Genomic DNA, 22,691 nt, shown 5'->3' on the forward strand with positions numbered 1-22,691 from the left:
CTGTGTACCATGTTCATTAACACATGGGGCCCTGGAGGTGTTCCTAGGGTCTCAGCAACTAGCCTGGATTCTCAGTCGGTGGATGTACTTCAGAGTCGGGGTGGACGCTCACAAGGCTAAGAATAAAGCTCAGGTCCTGCCACGGAAGGCCTAGACTTCCCCACAGTCCCAGCCTGTGCAGCGGGGTTAGGAAGAAGACTGTTATCACCGACACCGAGTCCTTCTGTCCCGCACCCCAGCTGCATGTCCCAGCCTCAGGAGGCTCCATGCCCAAAGTTCTAAAGTCCATCTGGTGGCACCCTCACCCCCGTATCTCGTGGTTGCATTCCTACCCCAAATGGACAGAAACTCCAAAGCAACCTCTAGCTCCATTCTGGCCTTCACTGATGGAGAGCGCAACTGCCAAGCCCTCGGGGGCTAGGATGAGACTAAGACCATCTGGACCAATCTGGACCTCTTTAGCCCTCGGCTGAACGTTGATGAACAGAACTGCAGAAGAGGGAAGGGAACAAAAGTAGTAAGGGTGAAGGGGCAGGAGCTTGGAGGCAGAAAGATTTAGGCTTACTGGGAAGTCCCAAAGGGCGGAGCCAACTGACTAAACCCTCCCAGTCCAAACTCAGCTCTCACTGCGCTGTTCCCTGAGAACCTGGAGTGAGGTAGGTGAGGACAGGTTTGTGGAATCGAGGTTTCTGCCTCTCGGTGAGCGCTACCCTCCTCCCCTCTAGGAGCCCAGGCTGATGCCTCGGCTATCGGCTGGGTCCCCGCGGGCCTGCCCAGGACCCACGGGACCCCAAGACCCGAGTTCGGGGCGGGGGGGTGCTGGGGCGGCCGCACTGAGGTCTGCATCCCTCTGGAGCGCCAGGCCCTGCGGCCGGGAGGCGTGCTGGGCAATAGGAAACGGGTTATTAGGAGGGAGTGGTGGAGCCGGGCCAGGCAGGAAGAAGCTAGAATAAGAAACATTTTTGCTCCAGCCCCTTCCCAGTCCCGGGAGGCCGCCGCGCTAGCTGCGCGGACTGAGCCTTTTCCCGACTCCAGACCGGCTCTGGACGTGAGATCCCAGCCGCCTCTGGGGAGGAGAGACGGGGGTCCTGCCGCACCTTCCAAAGGTGAGTCGAGGTCGCGTTGGGCCGCACAGGGTGACCCATCCCTGGTCTCAGTGGACTTTTCCTTCGCGCAGATCTCAGCGACCTCTCAGAGATCTCTGAGATTCGTGCGAGGAAGGCTCAGTCTTACCTGAATAAGAGAGCCAGCAGACCCTGGGTTGTGGACACACACCTGCCTGTTACCCCACCTGAGAATGGAAGGGAGCTGGACAAATTCGGATGGGGAATCAAAAACATTTACTCTTGCTAGGTGTCCTGAGGCCTTTAGCTTTCCTTACCCAGTTCTGATCCATTCACTTAACTCTCTCTTCTACACTTATCTGAGAAAATAAAATGGGCCGAAGGATTCTTCCCCTCCGGAGCTCCCATGCCCCTCCAGGGTGCTGGATTGACCTAGAGGTGACTTCCCCATGCCGTGAAACTCCTCACGTTTTCCAGACCAGCTCTTGCTTAAGGAACTTGTCATTACAAGGCCATATCCCAAATCTCACCTTTAACCCTAGAAGGTCATAAATTTCCCCTACCGTGGGTGTCTTTTACATCCAGGCGAAAGGGAATCCAGCCTTTCCCCCAGGCTGGGATCCATCCTGGAGAGGCCTGCTCAGGCTGGCAGCTTTCTTAGGCATACTCCTCTGTTTATGAGCGGCCTCAGTGCGAGCCAGGGTCTGTCCTCTCTGTCCCCCCCCCACTCTCTTTGTCCCCTACCTACCTTCTCAATTATCCTTCTATGTAGCGTGTAGTTTTCTATGTAGCATGTAGTACTCTATGTACCATAGGTGATCGTTGTACCCAGCTTGTAGAAGAGAAGCCTGCTTCAGGCTTTGGTCAATGAGACCAGGAGACATCATGGCTGGTTTGTTCTTTCTGAGACAGAACTGGCCTCAGATTCTCCATCCTCCTGCCTCAGGAGGCCCTTGAGCGCTGGACTGTGCCACCACACCCGACGATGGTTGAGCTTCAGTAACACCAAGTGCATCTTTCACGCCACTTCACATACTGCCAAGTTACACTTCTGCATTTGCCTGGGAATGGCACAAGATCTTGTGCCAACCCCTTAGCTGAAGGCAGTGGAGGCTTGGTCAGCCAGAGTGTCCACAGGAGGCTCCTCTATCTGCAGTCTCCCTGCTGGGGATTTCAGTCACTGACAGTCAGCTGCGGTGTGAAAATAGTTCGCAGGAGCTTCCAGAAATCAGGGGTTTTTAAGGTTTAAATCTACACTGTCTCCAGAGTGTCGTGAGATCTCGTTATTGTCCCCGTCTCATCGGTCATATGAATCATCTCTTTGTCTATGGATTCATGCTGTGTGTGTTACCTGCCTGTTAGTCACCTAGTAGCTGTCAGCGTTGTCAGGTTGGCTGTGTATCGCTGTGCTTATGATCAAGTAACCTTTGTTTCACTTAACGGCCCAAAGCGCAAGCACAGTGACGCTGACGGCTCAGATACACCAAGGAGAAGCTAAAGGTGCTTCCTTTAAGTTAAAGGACAAAGTATTTTCTTATTAGTATTAATGTCTTCCGTGGTCAACATACAAGCTAAACTTTAGTATGGGTTTGTTATGAGTAGAGAGGAACAGGACGTGCAGTTTGGCCCTGTCAGTGTGGTTTGGGGATGCCTTACTTCAGATGAGGGGGAACCATTGCACTATACCACTTTGCAGATGCCTAAGACTCTAAAACCCAGGCTTATTCTGCTATAGCCCACCACCATCGTGTTGATAGACCATGCAGGCAAATGCTGAAGGCAGCCATCTGAACGCTGGGTCTGTGAGGCCCAGTGAGTGCTGAGTGTGGAAGACAGTTGAGCTCCTCACAGCACTTTTCTGCCTTGGGACAACCAGTGTGGGAGAGTCCTGCTGCTGGTGGAAGCAGGAAAAAGGTTGACAGCCACCATCCAGGCACACACCTGAGGCTCAAACACTGAGAAATTGGCAAAGAACAGACAGTTTCTGGGCCATGACAACAGTACGCAATGAAAGCCTAGGAGAGCACCAGTCAATGACACCAGGGGGACAGATTGCTAATGTCTGCTGAGACCGGAGATACCTTTGTCCTGGGCTCACCTAACTCCAGACAGATAGAAAGAGCAATGATTGAGGAAGGACTTGCTGTCCACCACTCATGTTTGCCCAGTCATGTTCAGCACCCACTTCCTGTAGGAGAGCTGTGAGGCTCCGCAGAGACAACCCGCGAGAGCTCAGTGCCCGCAGAGTAAGAACCAGAGCCCTTTGCCTGCCATGATTTCCCTGCCTTAAGTTAATGTCTGAAAGTCGCCTGACACTTGTGATTTCTGGCCAACAGCAGCAGTGTTTCTTCTGTCCACATGTCTTTTATGCAATTTTGCTAAGGAGTTAAAGAGAACCCTAAGATCCAGATTATGCCCCTGCCCCATTCTTAACCCAAGATGGGACTGGATCCGTGTTATCGCATTCCCAGGGCTGGACCAGGAGTGGCTTCCACATGACGGCCAACCTTCCCCTAAACTGCTAATGTTTAGAGCACGTTCTTTTCTCCCACACCCACGCTTACCCTCACACAGCAGCATTACCAAGTCCCTAGTCTTGGGTTACTCGCTTTCTTCCCAGAGAGATGGGGAGACACCTAGAAGGAACTAAGGGTCCCTTCCTCTGTGGCCCCTGTTCACCCACCCAGCAGTGTGGAATGAATGAAAGCAAAGGAGACAGGTTTGGCTCTATGCCAGACATCTTTCTCTAAACCTGGTGCATCTGATCCCAGATGGCTCAGAATTCCCTGAGGAACTGTTTACAAATACATGCTTTTATTTATTTATTTATCCCCTTCTTTCTTGAATTTTGGAGTCCTGTCTTGTTATGTAACTGAGGCCGGCCTCAGCATCTTAACTCTTCATTTGGCATTCCCCGTTCTCCTGCCGCAGCCTTCAGAGTGTTGGATCGCAGGCACATTACCACTGTACCCTGCTCAAAGGACATTTCTTGCTGATCTCAGACAGACTGGGTGACAGACTAAAGGATCTACATAGTTAACCCCCTGCATAAAGTTCTGATATGCAGTAGAGTGGCAAGGGGTACATGGTGGCAGTTAGGGAGGCAGAAGTCTGGTAGCATGTCCCAGAAGGATGTCCTGTTGCTTGCCAGTTCCCACCTCATGGTCTCTCCTTAGCTACTTTCTGGGCAGGTGAAGTCTGCCACCAATGGCTTCCTGCCCATGGCCTCAGGACAGGCCCTCAGCATTTATCCTCAGGACCCCTGCAGAGTGCTTATCAGAATCCTAACTGGCTTCTCGCTAGGGCAATAGGCAAGAGGTCAGGCAGAGGCTGGGACACAGCTGCTGCAGTCCAGGTCTCTATTTCCTCCCCCAGACCGGGCCTCTGGAGCAGAGGAAACCCAGGCAGGAAGGCCAGGGCTGCCACTAGCCAGAAAGACCCACCAAGCCCCCCAGCCTGACCCTAGACATCCTGCTCCCAAAGCCTCAGCATCTTGGATCTTCGTTTGGTACCAAGATTAGAACACAGGCCTCTGTGGTCTATGTGACTGTATGCCCAGCCCTTCTCCTGTCATATCACAGGACATGTTATGTCCAGTACTTCTCATGACACATCATAAGGACACATATGTTCAGCCCTTCTCATGACACATCACAGGACACGTATGTCCGGCCCTTCTCATGTTTTATCGTAAATCACTCCATGTGTTAGCTCCCCTAGTTGGAGATTCAACCTGTACATCTGCCATTCAGACAGTCTGTGTTTTGACTTCTGCCCTTCTTGCGCAGCCTCAGCACCTACCCTCTGGTCCGGGAAGCTTGGTGAAGTGAAGGCTGGTACAGCTCCTAAAGTCCTAGTTGATTTGGGTCCTGAGTTTCATTCATGCACCAGAATACCCTTCTCCCCAGTGCTCATCCAACTTCTGAAGCGTCAAACACCAGGCGACTTCGCAAGGCCCAAGTGTGTTTCACTTCCCATTACCACTGACTCTTCCCACACCCTTTCCCAGGACAAAAGAGAGAAGAGGGGCCAGGCGGCTCTGAGGGGGAACAGACTCTTTCCACCTAGACATAGGCAGGCTGTGCATGGCTGCTACAAGCCTGGGGATGCAGGCAGGGGCTGCCACCACTGACTCAGGACCCAGGGAAGAAGGAACAGTGGTGGAGGGGTTCTAGACTCCTGTTCGACTCTTGTTACTGCAAGACAATTCTAGTGGAGCCTGGCCAGTCTCCTCCCCTGGAGAAGCCTGACTCCCTCCTCTAAAACCAGAGCTGGGAGGGAAGTGGAACAAAGAGGTGGCTAAGGAGGCGATGATGCTTGCCAGGTAAACTTGGTGACAAAACCCATGTAAAGGCAGGAGGAGAGAACCAACTCCACAGAATTGCCCTCTGATCTCCACACTTGTGCCTTGGCACGGGGGGCCCTTAAACACAGACACAATAATAATGAATGAAACTTTAAAAGATCATAAAACTGGAGCTGGGGTTGGTGGTTTGTAAGGTCCCGGCTCCAGGTGCCCCCTTTAGATCCCGTGCCTGCCCTGGGCTCCCTGCTGTGCGTGACTCCAGCCCGTCCTATCCAGACTTCAATCTAAACAATCTTGATTCCTGTTGCCGGCCTGGCGGGACCCTGAATGGCAGGAAGTGAAGACAGGAGCCTGTTTATGTTTGAAGCAGCCAGGCATGGGGGTGGGGGGCACTGGGAAAGGGTGGGCAGGGGTGGAGACTGGAGCGGTTGGCAAATGGCAGAGGACAGAGGGGAGCGAGGAGAGACATGTTCTTCCCATTGTAGCTGTGACCCTCCGCTGCTGCCACCCCCAGCCTGCTCCTGTCAGAACTCAGCAGTGGGGCACAGAGCCGGGATGCCCTCTGGCTCTCCACCCTTCACCCCCAACAGATGGTTTCCATGGGGAAGTGAAGCAGGACTTCCCTTGCAGGCCCCGCCCTAAAGTCAGACGTAGGAGTGGGGAGGTGGCTTCCCTGCCTCCCCCCAGAAATACTCCCAGTGATTTCCTCCTGGTAGGAGGGTACCTTGGTCACCACGGCTGTCACATTTCACAGACCTCACCGCATCTCTCCTCCTATCTCCAAGGACCATGACCTCAGAGATCCCCAGAAAGGGCCTTCTGATGCTGCTGGTGGCCTTGGGCCTAACCAAGGGTGAGTATGGGAGGGGCAGTGTGGAAACAGGGACCTGAATGGAGGAAGGCCATCTGGGCTCAGCTCAGCTTTGACTGGGGCTGGATCTGAGGAGCTGAGAACAGGAGCCTAGCAGGAGGACAGAGGGTGACTCCTATAGACTAGTCCCCCAGAGCCTAGCAGGAGGGTAGACGATGACTCCTATGGGCTAGTCCCCCAGGAGTCTGGCAGGAGGGTAGATGGTGACTCCTATAGACCTGTTCGCCAGCTCCAGTCGCCTCTTTATCTTGATGATACTGACTTGTGGGCTGAAGTTCCTTGCAGGGTAGAACCTACATCTTGGGTGGAGGCAGTAGCGGTGTGAACAGGGGGAGTCCGGGACCAGAGCAGGACCTGCAGTAGGGAGAAGAGATCCCGTCACAGGCAGTAGACCACAGCAGGCTTCTCACAGTCTCCACTGCCTGTGTAGCTGGGGTACGGCTCCTAGAGAAGGACAGCGAGTAGGTGGCATTCAAGACCAAGTCCTGAGTGCTTGCCTGAGACCAGAAGGGACAGGACAGTAGGAGGAAGTAGCTAGATTTCTCTTGTGTCTTCCAGGAGGTGTGGTAAAGGCCTCCAGGGATCGACTGGTGAACTGCACTTGTGAGAGCCCACACTGCAAGAAACCAACCTGCCAGGGTGCATGGTGCACAGTGGTGCTGGTCCGCGAACAGGGAGGGCACCCGCAGGTCTCTCGGGGCTGCGGGAACATAAACGAGGAACTCTGTTTGGGACGCCCGACAGAGTCTTTCAATCACCACTGCTGCTATCGATCCTTCTGCAACCACAATGTGTCCTTGGAGCTGGAGGGTATGTCCAGTGAGTGGCTCTGCCGCTCTGCCGCTTTCCCGCATCCAAGAGGGCGTGGGGAGGTGGGATGTGGAGGTCTAACTGTCAGAGTGACCTGGCTCGGGGTCAAGAGAACTGGCCTGGTGGAGCTGGGACTCAATATCCCTCTCTCCCCAGCCACCCAAACTCCTTCGGAGGAGCCAAAAGATCCCTACCTGCTTTTGATCTTGGGTCCCGTGCTGGCCTTGCTAGTCCTGGTGGCCTTGGGTGCTCTGGGCTTGTGGCACGTCCGGCGAAGGCAGGAGAAGCAGCAGGGTCTGCACAGTGACCTGGGCGAGTCCAGCCTCATCCTGAAGGCGTCCGAACAGGGAGACAGCATGTTGGGGGTATGGACCTGGGACAACCTGGGATCTGGAGGGTGGGTATGGAAAAAGGAGCACCAGTATTGGGGGGTCACCAAAGACCGCAGTGAGAAACAGTGGCTCAACAGTGGGACAGAGGTAGGGAGTGGAGAAGGGGCTGTGGCTGATGGGCAGCCACTCAGTGGGACAGAGGTAGGGAGTGGAGAAGGGGCTGTGGCTGATGGGCAGCCACTCAGTGGGACAGAGGTAGGGAGTGGAGAAGGGGCTGTGGCTGATGGGCAGCCACTCAGTGGGACAGAGGTAGGGAGTGGAGAAGGGGCTGTGGCTGATGGGCAGCCACTCAGTGGGACAGAGGTAGGGAGTGAAGAAGGGGCTGTGGCTGATGGGCAGCCACTCAGTGGGACAGAGGTAGGGAGTGGAGAAGGGGCTGTGGCTGATGGGCAGCCACTCAGTGGGACAGAGGTAGGGAGTGGAGAAGGGGCTGTGGCTGATGGGCAGCCACTCAGTGGCTACTTGGTACTCCTAGGACTTCCTGGACAGCGACTGCACCACGGGCAGTGGCTCGGGACTCCCCTTCCTGGTGCAGAGGACAGTAGCCCGGCAGGTCGCACTGGTGGAGTGTGTGGGTAAGCAATGAGTAGCCAGGGACTAAAGGGTCCGGTAACCCTGGAGAGTCAGGAAGCTCTTGGCCTCCAGGATCACAAGTAGGGCCAGCCTGGGCTGGAATAAGGGATTCCACTGGGCAGGACACAGGTTGGTTACGGATCCAGGTTAGGTTCTTCTGCAAGGACAGTTATAACAACCTAAGGGTAGCTCAAATCTGGGGCAGGATGTGGATTAAGTTATGTAGAAATTCGGGTTTGGGGAGAGCAGGATAGCTCAGAAGGTAAAGCGTGCTACCAAGCCTGAGGACCTAAGTCTAACCCCTGGTATGTACTTGGTGAAAGGAGAGAACCGTCTTCCATGGTTGTCCTTTGACTTACACATGTGATCCTAGCCTGTGTGCATTAAACACATGCACACAACACAAATAAATAAATGTAATTTTAAAAAGTTTAAAAACTAGGTGTGGTGGCACACGCCTTTAATCCCAGCACTTAGGAGGCAAAGGCAGGCAGATTTCTGTGAGTTCAAGCCTGGTCTATGTGGCAAGTTCGAAGTTGGCCAGTGACACACAATGAGAACTTGTCTGAAAAAAAAAAAGTCAAAAAATAAATTCAGGATTTGCAGAAGGTGTCTTTGTAGCATTCGGAGTTGGACCGTTGTGTGACCCTTGCTCTTCCCTTGGCTTAGGAAAGGGCCGATATGGCGAGGTGTGGCGGGGTTCATGGCACGGAGAGAGTGTGGCGGTCAAGATCTTCTCCTCACGGGATGAACAGTCCTGGTTCCGGGAGACAGAGATCTACAACACAGTTCTGCTTAGGCACGACAACATCCTAGGCAAGGAGGGGACACGTCTGCTATTCCAGGCCTAGGTGTCCCAAGTCCCTTAGCTCAGGACCGGAATAGACAGAATGCTGGGCATTGGTCTAACCCTGAGTGACTCCCAAAACCCTTCAACCTTTAACCTCTGACTCCAGCCATGTCATCAGCCTCTGCCCTTCCCCTTCTGAGCCCCTCAGCCTTAGCTTTCCCCTCACCACCCCTGCCACTCCTTCCTCCTCGGTGCTTTGACAGAATCACAATCACACCCTTTTACCTACAGGCTTCATCGCCTCTGACATGACCTCACGCAATTCGAGCACACAGCTGTGGCTCATCACCCACTACCATGAGCACGGCTCCCTCTATGACTTTCTGCAGAGGCAGACGCTGGAGCCCCAGTTGGCCCTGAGGCTAGCCGTGTCTGCGGCCTGTGGCCTGGCACACCTGCACGTAGAGATCTTTGGCACTCAAGGCAAACCAGCCATCGCCCATCGTGACCTCAAGAGCCGCAATGTGCTGGTCAAGAGCAACTTGCAATGTTGCATTGCAGACCTGGGTGAGCAGGACTGGAGGGGTGGAACCTCACAGGTGGGTGGGGCTCATATGTTCAGTTCTGCCTATTTCTGTCGAGGAGAGAATTAGCGCTTTAAAACCTGTTTCCAAGCCGGGGCACTCAGGAGGCAGAGGCAGAGGCAGAGGGATCTCTGAGTTAGAGGCTAGCCTGGTCTACAGAGTGAGATCCAGGACAGAGAAACCCTGTCTCAAAACAAACAAATTGTTTCCAGCCCAGACTCCTCCGCCATTTACTCTACTTCCAGAAAGGGAACTGGGAGGCAGGAACATCTCACTCTGACTTCTCCTGCCTGGAAGTTCTAGGATGTGAAATGGGCATCATAATGCCTACTTTGCCTTTGAGTTCTTGGGAACCTTAAGAATGGTATAAAGCAAAGTGTACGTGGGACAGAAGTTCCCCTCTGGCCCCGTCTGTATTCCAGGCTGTCTCAGGACAGGTCTCCATTGCCTTGCCCCTCTGTGTCTGTTTCTGTCCTCACTGTATCTGACTCTAGCCTGGGCTCCCCTGGATGGGAGTGGCCGTCCTCTGTGGGTGCCCTGGAGGACTGACAAGCCAAATACCCACAGGACTGGCTGTGATGCACTCCCAGGGTAGTGACTACCTGGACATTGGCAACAACCCCCGAGTGGGGACCAAGAGGTACATGGCACCTGAGGTGCTGGATGAACAGATCCGAACAGACTGCTTTGAGTCATACAAGTGGACGGACGTTTGGGCCTTTGGCCTAGTGCTGTGGGAGATCGCCCGGCGGACCATCATCAATGGTGAGGGACCACCGCATGCAGCACGCGCGCGTGTGCACGTGTGTGTGTGTGTGTGTGTAATAGATAGAGACTGGGTTTCCTTATGGGTGGGGGTGGAGGGTGGGAAGTGGGGGGCTGGTGCCTGTGACCTGAGGGTTTGAGACTAGCTCTCCCAGCATTCCCTCACTTCTACTTATCAGCCAGTGCAGCACAGATGGACTTTTAAGGTTCCTCTGAGCCTGTGAGGGTGTGGATCTGCCCTTGAAGTCTTGAGTTAGAAACAAATAAATAAACAAAAACCCCATAAGTATTCAGAGCTGAGGATACAACTCAGTGGTAGAATGCTTGCCTGACGTGTTCAAGGCCATTGGTTTTGATACTGAGCGTGGGTAGGGGCAGGGAAGCAGCTAAGCTAGCATTTATTGACTTAGTTATGTGCCACGACGCATACTCTGAAGGTGTTGTCTTAATGAAGTCTCCTGTTTGGTAGGAGTTGGCATTGGTCGGTCGGATTGCTAGGTTCAATTACAGTTTTCGTTATGACAGTGAGTATTTTTAGCCTGTTTGTATGTGGAATTAGAATTTAAAAAAAATAGCTTCAGTCACAGAGATGATCAAAATTAAGTATTTAGAACAATATCTAGAAGCTGGACTTAGTGGCCCACACTTATAATCTCAGTACTCAGGAAGCAGAAGAATTGCCCCAAGTTCAAGGCCAGCAGGTCTATATAAATAGTGAATTTCAGATTATCCAGGACTACAGAGAGACCCTGACAAAAATAAAAAAGAAATAAAAATAAAAAAGAATGAAAGAAGCAAAAAAGCAAACAGTGCCTAGAGCTAAGTATTAGTGGTTATCGTGAAAAAGCACCTACGTGATATTATTCCATTTTATAAAAGAAGAGTCTAAGAGGCGGGGTTCTAGCTGGCTAGAGGCAGCATCAGGACTTAACCAGGCCACCTGACTCTGGGCCAGTGTCCTCTGTCATGTGACAATGAAATGTTGACCCTTAATTCTTTGACTTCTTTGTTCACACGTGAGCTATCCGGTATCTGTGCTGCCTGCCTCTTGCAGCCTCATACAACAGTTGATTGCCATGGGAGACCTTAACTGGGAAAGGCTGACAAGAGCCCTCGTCCTATGCTGCTGCCCTGTGCAGCCCGGGTTGATGGCCTCTCAGTCTCGGGGTAGATGGAGGACCACAGGCTGACTACTGCAAGGTTAGCTTTCCTGGAGGCTGTCCATGACAACGGTTGCCAGGAGTCCTGAAAGATTAGGACAGTCCCTGGGCCGGACTAGAGCTCTGCCCCTTGGGAGCAGAGATGCTCTCATTTCCTGGGCATCCACCAGGAGCCAGCCTTTTGCAACTTCATTTTTCCTCAGTGGTCACCCGTGGATAGCAGAGACCCATGTGTCACCACTCTCCGAGGGTCTCCAGGGTTCCAGTCCCTGGGCATGAACCGCTAGAGTCAGCTATGTGAGGCTGGAGCTAGAGAAGGGGCACCTCAATGAAACCAAAGAACTCTTGGGCCTGGCTACTGGCAGGAAAGGAAGGACTGGTGGATCGGCCTTGGGCTCCCTGGGCGGAGGGGAAGCTCCGTCAGCCCCACACAGACTCCGAGCGCATTATAAACACTGTAATCTGGTGTCAGCCCCGGCACTGATTAAAGGCTCATTAGACACGCTCAGGCCTCTGCAAATCACTGATTAGGGCGCCAGTGGCACAGGGGCGGCCTGGAAGACCGCCATGGGGAGAACAGCTGGGGAAGGCTTCATTGAAGTTGTGGCCTACATGGTCACAAAAGCAGCCTGGGGTTGGGAAGCGGGAAGAGGCATGGGACTGTCTCTGACCCCACAGGCATACCTTTCAAAAGGGCTCCTGTTTTGGTACCCTTGGGATAAGACGGGGTGGGGACACTGCTGGCTGTGGGGTCTGCAGAGGGATGAGCCTTCCCTGATAGGGAGTAGAGTAGATGCTATGGACCAGGGAATAAATCATTTCCTCTTAGGAGGGGTGTCTTTTCTGTCCTTTGTCCCTGTTCCAGTCCTACCATAGATGTAGCTGAGAGGTCAGAAGCATGAGATTTGGTGTTGGATTTTGACCTTCAGTCGATCCTTAGAGACGAGTCTGTCTTTAGAGCTTCTGGTCTGGCTAATGAGGAGAACTACAGTGCTACAGTCCCTATAGGCTGCTGTGAGGTCCATGCTCAGCACCAAGGACCCTGCCTGGCACACAGGAAGTGCTCTGGAATACCAGCTGTTAGTATCACCAGTCAGGGAGTGGTACCCAGGCTACCCAGGTTCAGGATGGAAGACAGGTTGGGACGATGGAAATGAGATCCTGCCTAGGAAGCTAAGATGGGTTATAAGTCCTGAGTCTGCTGTGACTGGCTAGGCAGCCTGTGTCCAGTGCTTCTCAGCCTGAGTCTCTTCATCCAGGACACGCACAGCACCAGGAGGACTACTGGGAAAGTGTGTCATGTGCTTATTAAGGCAAACACCACCTGGGAAGAACAAAATACATAGTAATTCTGTGCTATGCCTACAATTGTTACATTGTAGGATTGGACCTTTAGCAAGCAATATGGTTTAACTCCAGGTCCCTTGGGGCAGAGACCAGGCAGTTTTCCCTTGGGTGCTCTCTGGTCTCCTTAAGTTCCAAGTGATCCCACTATCCCCTTGAACCCCAGGCATTGTGGAGGATTACAGGCCACCCTTCTATGACATGGTACCTAATGACCCCAGCTTTGAAGACATGAAAAAGGTGGTGTGTGTTGACCAGCAGACCCCCACCATTCCTAACCGGCTGGCTGCAGATCCGGTAAGGCCTCTGTTGGGGGGATGGGCTGCAGCTGGGCTGGGATTGGCCTGGGGTGGGTTGATTCTCAGCTGGGATTTCTGGATTCAGGATTCTGGGCTTCCTGGATAGAAGGTTTTTTTAGAACCTTTTTCCTTACCCATGAGAATTAGAGGGTTGCTGCTAAATTTCTCCTATCAGGTTTTTCTTGTTCATTTTGATTTTTTTTCAAGATATTTCACACTTACACAAAGCACTACAAGTATATATAAAAACATGCATTACAGGGGGCTGGAGAGATGGCTCAGCGGTTGAGAGCACTGACTGCTCTTCCAGAGGACCTGGGTTCAATTCCCAGCACCCACATGGCAGCTCACAACTGTCTGAAAATCCAGTTCCAGGGGATCTGACACTTTCACACCAATGCACATAAAATAAAAGATAAATAAATCATAAAAATTAAAAAAAAACATGCATTACATATATACACATATATGTAATATAATAAAATATAGTATAACATAGTATAAATGCTTCTAAATACTCACTCTCAGACATGTACACACATACACATCTAGGCAGACTCTTGGTACCATGAGGACAAAAATTCTGTTTTTTAGCTTTCCTTTTTTTCTTTTTTTCTTTTCTTTTTTTTTTTTTTTTTTGAGACAGGGGTCTTACTATGTAGCCCTTTAAAAATCTCTTTAAGAGCTGGGTGTGGGGCTGGAGAGATGGCTCAGCAGTTAAGAACACTGGCTGCTGTCCTAGAGGTCCTGAGTTCAATTCCCAGCAACCACATGGTGGTTCACAAACCTCTATCATGAGATCTGGTGCCCTCTTCTGGTATGCAGGCAGAACACTGTATACATAATAAATAAATCTTAAAAAAAAAAAGAGCTGGGTGTAGCAGCAGCATAGGCCTTAATCCCAGCACTCAGGTGGCAGAGGCAGGTGGATTTCTGTGAGTTCAAGGCCAGCCTGGTCTACAGGCTATACAAAGAAACCCTGTCTTGAAAAACAGCAACAAAGCTCAAAATAAATTTCTCCTTTCAATTTCATGCAAACATAATGTGTTTTGACTACATCCACCTCATTCTCCTCTCTTACCCCCCCACCCGCTCCTTTCAAGAAGCCCCTCCTACTTCTCACTCTAATATTTCCACTTTAGTAACTGGATGCACTCAGTGAATTTTTACTGAAAGATAATAAACATATGCATGTATACACAAGAGGCCACATAGATGCATTCCTGTGCACACGCACATACTCACTCTCAGGAGCCAGAGAAGACAGGCTGCCACATCCAAGGGCCACTGAACTTCTTGGGATAGGCTCCTTCCTGGACAGAGGCACTTTCGGGGCAATGCCCACCCTTGCCACACTCTGGGTCCCGGAACCCTGTGCACCAGGTCTGGGGCTGCAGAGGCTGTTCTCCAGGGTGGGCTCTCCTGCTGGCTTGCTGCTGCCTTCTTTCTCGCTCTCCATCTTTCTTTTTCCATTTATCCTCCCCTCCTCACCCTTGCCTCTCCCTTCTATTCTCTTTCGTTTCTTGCCTTTCTCCCTCCTGGCCTGGCCTTTCTCCTGCTATGTCTCCCACACTGAGCCATTGCTTCCTCACCCTCTGCCTCCTTTCCATCTTCCCGACTCCTCTGCCTGTCTCTCACCCCCCAGGTCCTCTCCGGGCTGGCCCAGATGATGCGGGAATGCTGGTACCCCAACCCCTCTGCTCGCCTCACCGCGCTACGCATCAAGAAGACTTTACAGAAGCTCAGCCACAACCCAGAGAAGCCCAAAGTGATTCACTAGCCTAGGGTCGCTGGACTCCTTCACCTGAAGCGTGTGGTGGGGCAGAAGATGAACCCTATCTGGGTAGAGGTAGTGCAAGTGTGCACGCTGCCCTGTGTGTGCCTGCCCAGCTTGGCCCCCAGCCCATCCAGTCAAAAATACAACTGGGCTGAAATCCGATCTGCCTCTGTCTGGCCTGCTCAAAGTGGCGGGCTCTCTGACGCCTGGCTGGACTTCCCATCCCCAAAGTCAGCAGGGTACACCCCTGCCACTCCCAGGGCAGGGTAGCCAAGCCAGAGAACCCCGGGCTCAAATCCTGGGCTTGCAATCTCTCCTACCCTTGGTCAGCCTTACTGCCCCACCGGAGCTGCCAGGATGGCACAGAGCAGTCCAGCTTCAGCAGACACTCCATCGTGACAGGGCCCAGCGGAAGAGACGCAGCGGCCTCAGTTTCTCACTGTGGGTTTTTATCACTTCAATGATGCCTTTCCTGACTAGACTAGTGAATGCCAGTCTCTCAGGTGAGGTGGCGCCTGATCCTGCCACCCTCTGTCCCCTTACCATCCCAGCTGACTTGTGAGGGTATCAAAATCCAAGGGTCTTCTGAGGAGAAGGAAGATCGAAATTGGTGGAGGAGAGCCAGCATTGCTCTGTTCAATAGGAGAGGGACCTGGCTGTCTTAAGATCTTAGATTTGGCCCGGGTGTTCTTTGAGGCGTCTCTGACCCCGATTTTCCTGAAGCTCAGCATGCATGAAAGCTCAGTCCATCACTCACCAACTGCTCCTGTGTCCCTCCCCAGTCGTTTGCCTCAAGCTGGGGTTTGTAATAACTCTGAGTCCAGGACAACCTAAGGCATCTCCTAGTCCGCTCTCCAAACCCCAGTTCTTTCCTGCAGCTGTGGCCACCCTGGGACTCAGGCAGCACCGGACCCTCTGACTCCCTCTGTGGCTTGGCCTTCTTTGTCCCAGGGCTCAGGAGTGGTTTCCAAGACTGAAAAGAAATTTGTCTCCTGTCAAGAAGCCTCCGGTTACCAGGGTTCTGCTCCCTCCTGGCCTTGACTCCAGGCCCCAGAAAGTGTACCTCAGGAGAACTTGGCCTAGAACAACACCAAAAGCTTGGCATTTAGAAATGGAGGGGTATACACTCATGTGCTGACGAGGGCAACTGAAGCCTGGGCGGCCAGACTGAAGAGAAGTGGCTTACAGCAAGGCTTAAGGAGGGGAGGGTGGGGCTCAGGCAAGAGGCAAGATCATCCTCAATCTTAGGAAGACCTGGCCTAGCTGGCCTACACACACACACACACACACACACACACACACACTCCCCACGAGTGTCTCTGTTGTATGTCCTCCCATCGCCGTTTTTCTCAAGCCTGCCTCAGCAATGAACAAGGACCAAGGAGAACCAGGAAGTGAAACTATATGAAAACAGAAAGTAGACCAGCGTTTCCCAGACCAGTGGGGCACAGTGGATGATTCTCTGGTGACGGCAGCCAGGGAATCGCGTTCCTGACTGAAGGATTTTATTTCTACCGGACTTGGGAACAAACTCCTCCTTGGACTCCACAGCCAGAAACTGAAGACAGCAGCTCTTCCAGGGCTAGGAAATCCTAAGCGGAGAGCAGCTGAAGGAGGGTTTGAGTGACGGGGGCATAGAAAAGTAAGGGGCTCTCTAGAGACAGCTAAATCCAAATGCTTCTAAGAGCAGATGTACGGATGGAACCTACCTTTCTGTACTTAAAGATACCGTTTATGGGAGCATTTAGCTGGTGGCATGCATGTAGTAGGGCCTGAATAAAACTTAGTTGCCTCCTGAGTTTCTGCTACGTCTTCTAAGGCTAGTACCTCCGCAGTGGTCCAGTTGCAGAGGTCCAAAGAGAACCCGAAGGGACGAGAAGCAGAGGATCCCAAAGCACACATCACCAAATTACCCTTGGACAAGACCGCTCTAGAACTAGAACCGCGCTGAGGTTCAAACTTTAGATCTCTTCCAGGGTAGGAAGCAATCTGATCCACGCCAGCCACGTCGCCCTCTGCTGGCCAACGCGCTGCCCAAGGCCGCACCCACCCCACTCCACCCCCGGCCTCGCGGAGCCGCCTGGCTCCTCCCAGCAGGCCCAGGCCCTCCTCCCTATCCACACCGCAGCGTGCGTGCTTGCGTATGTGCGCTCAGCTCTTCTCCGCTGTAGGGACTGTGCCTGGAAGCCACACCTAGCAAAGGAGCTTTTTGGGTCCTTACTCAGAGGCGGCTCCGCCCCTCCCTGTTCAGTTCCTTCTTAATTCCCTCCTCAGATGCTCTCTACCTCTTGTGTGGAGTCAGGCCACACCCCCCAGAATGAAAAGCTCCTCTTACCTGAAAGCCGATCCCTGCTCAGATAACACCTCATGCCCCCTCCCTCGCCACCCGGAAAATTGTGAGCGACACGCCACTGGAGGGGTGGGATAGAAAATGGAGGACAGGTACCGAAGGAGCTTTTTGGTACTGTCCAGCCCAGAAATACAAACTTTCTAACAAAAGGGTATTGAACCTCTCTCAGGAAAATAGGGAGAGTGCCCAGTTTCTTCTGCGGTTGACAAGTTAGCGTGCTCCTTGTTATAATTATGCCCAAACCCCGCAGCCTTCTGTACTGAAGTCATGGACCTCCTTCCTCGCACACACCAGGCAAGACCTTTCCAGAGGACTCTGGAAGAAGCCCCTAGACGATGGGGATGTTCCCACCTTTTTCTCCTTCCAGGGCGCAATGGTCCCACTGGCAAGCAGATGGTCACAGTGTGGTTGAGGACTGGAAAAAGGGCAGTGGGAAACCGGCAGTGCAAGGTTTCCATGTAGGCTGGGCAGGATCTGGCAGGACCGACCCTTCCCCAGGCTCTGGAAAAGTCCTTGTGAGGCCACTGTGGCCCGAGCCCTTGGGCACACGCACATCCCCATTACTGCCTTGGGAAAAAGAGAACCCTTAAGTCCTTTGCTCTTTGCTTCTTTTTCCTGAGTTCCCCGGGGAACCCCAGTCTCCAACTTCCTTATTACATATAAAAATTGAGGATGCCACAGCATGCCGAGCTGAGGTGCCCCTGCAGCATAGCTGGGATCGCGAGGCTCGACTCTTCCTCTGCCAAGGCCTCTTGGTACCCAGGCCCTCCTGGGCAGTTCTTTTTCTTCCCAGGCTCCACCTCCCACAGTCCTGCCTCACACCAGCCTGTAAGGAAGGTTCCCTGCTTCCTCTGCTTTATCCCTCAGCCAGGCATAGTGGTGCACACACGCAGTTCCAGCACTTGGGAGGAGGAGGCAGGAAGATCAGAATTTCAAGCTTATCCTCAGCTACAACACAATTTCAGAGGCCAGCCGGGGCTGCAAACGAATGAAGAAATGATTAGTAACCCAAGAAATGGCAAAATCATACTTTGAAACCCCACCCTGAGGTAGACTGGGAGGGGGGGTGCCAAGTCCAGTGTCCCGGGGCTGGCACTGATGGTAGCTCTGGGTGGGCGACTTTTGAAACAAGCTGCCTCTACCAGGGCCACATTCAGTTTGCTAGAAATAGAGACAGAGGACTTCTTGACTTTGCATATAATTTGCATAATGTCATAGACACACTGTCTATTTTCAGGCAGTTTCCAGGTTCAAGTGTTGCCACCACTGCCCTGAGGGGTGTCATGTTGAGATAAGTCTCTTTTCTGTTCTTCCTCACCCACCCACTCTTATTGACCTACATCCTAACCACAGGAGCACAGGGGGGCGGGGGACAGGGGGCGGGGGAGGGCTGTCCGTGGAGACCCAGCCCGCACCTTATCACCTCCATCACCACAGCCTGGCTGCTTGCTCAAGGGCAGCTGAGAGCTGCAAATGAGGTCTAGGACTTGGGTGCTCTGGCTCCTTTCCTGCCTCTGCTACCATAACTGCCAGTCTGAATGTTCTGTCTTCTGACAGTTTGGAAGAGGGAGGAGGACAGCGAGAAAAATAGATTAACCTGGGCTTGAGCCACCCAGAAAGCCTTGCTTGCCCCCAGATAATCACGTTAGGGCAACAAATCTAACCTTCAGTCCGCCACTCCTGGAAGACCCCTCTGAGCCACCAGACTCCTAATTTGATGATTTTTGTTTTTTAAGACAGAATTTAGAACTTAGGCTGCCCTCCCTATCGTGACCAGGTTGGCCTCACACTCTCCACCCTCCTGCCTCAACTCCCCAAGTACTGAGGTTACCAGCTTGTGTCACCATGCCCAGGTGGTGAACAATATCTCGAAAGCACCTGCTAAATAGGAAGAAATGCAGTCCCCTCCTCCCCTCCAGCCCCAAGTCTATGCCCCATGGCTGTGCCTGTCCCATGGCTGTGCCCTTCACCAGCACCAGCCTAAGGACTCAGAGGCAAATACCCAAAAGGGCTGATTGGGATGACTTATGACCTTGGCAGGTACTTGGCTTCTCCTCTGGGAAGGAGGGGTACTGATAGAGATTAAGGCAAGACAATTCTCACTTTATAGTGACCTGTCCTTGGTCCCTGAGGCTCCTGCTGGAGCTCCTTCAGCCGTCACTAGATGCCTGGGCAATGAGTCTGGATCCTGGAAATCCCAAGGCAGCTCAGCCAGGCAGATCAGCAGCAAGGCACTACCCAGAATTCTTAGTCTTTGGCGTCCAATCCCCCTGGACCTGCCTCATCCCTTCAGGCAGGCGTTTCCTGTTGATAAGAAGCTCAGTTACAAATACTGATAAAGAGATGAAAAAGGAAACGGACAGGCTAGGGTAGAATGGGTATTTGGTCTGCCTTTTCTACGCTCCGCCATTCTCCCCCTCCAACTGCTTCCCAGAACTAAGTAGAAAATAGGCCCCCACCTCCACACTGGGCCTTATTCTGGAGGTTCCAGGAATTTGGCCTGAAGACTTACAAAGTTCTCAGAAGCCAGCCCTGGCACAGCCTGTCCCGGGAGGGGAGATTTGGAGGCAGGAAGCATTGGGTGCTGAGTCCCCAAATCCAGGGGCAAGGGCACAGACACAGGAAGAATGGTCCCACAGGTTGGTCCATCTGGGTTTTCCCCGCTTCCTCTATCTCCCTCTTCTCAGAGGCCTGTATCCAAGTTGTGCTTCGGTGATTGGCTGGCCTATAATTAGAAGATTTTCCGACTTTCTATTCTCAAGGCTTATTGATGGAAAGTCTCATTAATTTTGACTCTACTAATTTGGAACCTATGATCCTTCAGGACAAAACATGTGACCAATGTTTAAAAAAACAAACAAAGCAAACAAGTTTTCAAGGCACACCCTATTGCACTCCTGGGGTTTGGATTCGCAGAGACCGATTTCTGATTACTTTGCCTGTAGTTAGGCTGATATGCCACCAGGTGGGTGAGGAGGCCCAGCCTGCCTCCGGACTTCAAGTTGTCCTTACTCAGGGACAGAAGGTACCACGGTTTCATGTTTTGCAATTCTTTTCCCCCCTCCTCCATACACAGATGCAATTCCTTAATAAAGCTGGCAAACATGCAGAAGCAGAGTAGGCAGTTCTGTGTGCTCGAAATTTAAAAATTAACTAGCCTGGGCATGTAGCACTGTGCTTGAACACTCGCCTAGCGTGCACAGAGCCCTGGGGTCCATCCTCAGCACCACAGACAAGACAGAATAAAAGGAACTGGAGAGATGGTTAAGAGCGCTGGCTCTTCTTCCACAGGACCCAGATTTAATTCTCAGCACCCACATGGCAGCTCACAATAGTCTGTGACTCCAGTTCCAGGGAACCCAATGCTCTCTTCTGACCTCTGCAGTCACCAGGCACACAAGTGGTGCGTGGATATATATATATATATATATATATACAGGCCAAATATATACACATATAGACAGGCAAAAAGATCCTTACACATAAAATAATAATTTTTAGAAATTAAAAATAAAGTTTCAAAAAAAAGAAAGGAAAGGAAAGGAAAAGAAATAGCTTGGAGACTGTCTCCTGAATTCTTAACTGTTGCTAGGCCTGGTCACCGCCCAACAACGCCCTCGTCCTACTTTGTGGCTCTCACTGTACTTTGACACTGACAGAGCGAGCAAAGGTCAGTAAAGGATTCCATCCTCATCAAAACCTCCAGAGCACTGCCGGCTCCTGCAGAGGACCCGGGGTTGATTCCTAGCTCCCACATGGTGGCTCACAGCTGTCTGTGAGAGACTCGGTTGTAGGGGATCTGAGGCCCTTCTTTGACCTCCTTGGGCACTAGGCATGTATGCACAGACACACAGACAGGAAAACACTGCCTCAACAGATTTAACTCTCACCCAGAAGAGAATGTTCGTGACGTCCCAAGTCATTGTTTTCTTTATGTGTAGGTTACTTTGCTTCTTCAGCGCTGAGACGAAGCCCAAGCCTTCAGGCATGTTAGGCAATCTCTCTACCAACGAACAAGGGGCCGAGGCTTTTGGTTACTTTCGGCAAATGTATGCTTTCACGCAGTTCTAGTGTGGGTGGTGGGATGCTGTCCCTGTCCTTGCTGTTCTGCTGCCTGAGGTCCCAAAACCTCAAAGAAACCCTTGGTCTCAGTTTCTTGTGTTTCTGTCCTTCCAGAATGACCTTATACACATAGATTTGAATATGCAGTTTTGCCTCCTCATGCCTCAAAAATAAGCATATTATATGCACTGTTCCATACCTTCCTTTTTCAGCTGTGTAGCTTCGAGGACTTTATATATGGTATAGGTAATATTCGCTTTATTTTTAGCACAATCTAGTACTCAGTTTGTCACTGTTTTTTTTTTTGAAATTTTTTTACTACTTGCAAATTTTGGCCCTTATATCATGCTTCGCAAGTAAATCAGTACAAATAAACATCAGTTTGCTTCCTTCTTGTGAGTCTGTGAGATAACTTCTGAAAAGTGGGATCCTAGGCGTATGACTTTGGCAAAGGCCATTTGCCCTCACAGTAGTAAAATCTGAGACTGATTGCGGGATGAGAGAATACAAACAGGCAAGCAGACAAGTAGAAATTGCAGAGAACTCAGAAGCCAACCCAGGCACACTTGTGAACTGCTGCACACATGTGAGGGATCAAAAATCAAAGAAGTCAAGCCAGGCGTGGTAGGGCACACCTTCAACCCCAGCACTCGGGAGGCAGAGGTGGGTGAATCTCCCTGAGTTTGAAGTCAGCCTGGTGTACAGTGGAGGAGAGCCAGTGTTACACAGAGAAATACAGTCTCAAAAAACAAAAGCAAGGGGGCTGGAGAGATGGCTCGGTGGTTAAGAGCATTGCCTGCTCTTCCAAAGGTCCTGAGTTCAATTCCCGGCAACCACATGGTGGCTCACAACCATCTGTAATGAGGTCTGGTGCCCTCTTCTGGCCTGCAGACATACACACAGACAGAATATTGTATACATAATAAATAAATAAATATTTAAAAAAAAAACAAAAAAAACCCAAAAGCAACACAACAACAATATATATGTGTGTTTATATGTATATACATTTATGTGTGTATGCATGCATGTGTGTATGTGTGTATGTATGTATACTATACACAGAAACATACATACATTGCATACATATATACATACACACACACACACACACACACACACATATGAAGAGAGGGCTCTTGAGACTGAGGTGAAGGCCAGCCTGGGCTACATAGGGAGTTCCTGTCTGAACAACAAAATGAATAAAACAAACAAAATGAAAGGCGTTTATGGAGGTGATGGATAGAAGCGAGTGGGGAAAACATTCTAGAACTGGTTGTACAGTTGTGTGAGCACTAGCGGCAGTGAACCGAATATGTCTGTGTGTTTACTGATGTGTACAGCAGCATGGTGAGATCTTTAAAATACACAATCGGAACTGGACCTGAAGGATCGTATTTGCAGTTCCACCCCTTGGGAAGAAGGCGAGATTGCTGTGACACAAAACCAGTCTGGTCTGTATAGTGAGTGCCAGGCCCAGGGCCACACAGTAAGACCTCAAGCAAACAAACACACAAAAAGAATGTATATGTACATGTATGTAT

General features: G+C 51.6%; 1 protein-coding gene across 3 annotated transcripts; it reads left to right on the forward strand.

Annotated features, from left to right (window-relative positions):
* The first annotated feature begins 638 nt into the window (after positions 1-638).
* Acvrl1 (activin A receptor like type 1) lies at positions 639-16,533 on the forward strand. Of its 3 annotated transcripts, none has more exons than XM_087899311.1 (11): positions 639-656; positions 972-1,106; positions 6,125-6,223; positions 6,800-7,051; positions 7,208-7,416; positions 7,919-8,018; positions 8,686-8,832; positions 9,098-9,373; positions 9,958-10,155; positions 12,826-12,956; positions 14,604-16,533. In XM_087899311.1, exons 3-11 carry the CDS (start codon positions 6,160-6,162, stop codon positions 14,736-14,738), a joined length of 1,512 nt encoding a protein of 503 aa, XP_087755437.1. In that variant the 5' UTR covers positions 639-656; positions 972-1,106; positions 6,125-6,159; the 3' UTR covers positions 14,739-16,533. The 3 variants fall into 3 exon arrangements, with proteins under 3 accessions (XP_087755437.1, XP_087755438.1, XP_087755436.1); XM_087899312.1 differs by having other exon boundaries at positions 6,156-6,223; XM_087899310.1 differs by lacking the exon at positions 639-656 and having other exon boundaries at positions 6,087-6,223.
* Positions 16,534-22,691: the final 6,158 nt, after the last annotated feature.

This window comes from Myodes glareolus, chromosome 19, assembly GCF_982192425.1.
Source record: "Myodes glareolus chromosome 19, mMyoGla1.1, whole genome shotgun sequence".
Lineage (NCBI taxonomy): Eukaryota > Metazoa > Chordata > Mammalia > Rodentia > Cricetidae > Myodes > Myodes glareolus.

Bases quoted from the DNA above. Each gene is read 5' to 3' on its own strand.
- Acvrl1 (XM_087899311.1), top strand. From the start codon at position 6,160: ATGACCTCAGAGATCCCCAGAAAGGGCCTTCTGATGCTGCTGGTGGCC. The intron at 8,019-8,685 runs GTAAGCAATGAG...CCCTTGGCTTAG, and splicing joins CGCACTGGTGGAGTGTGTGG to GAAAGGGCCGATATGGCGAG. The intron at 10,156-12,825 runs GTGAGGGACCAC...CTTGAACCCCAG, and splicing joins CCGGCGGACCATCATCAATG to GCATTGTGGAGGATTACAGG.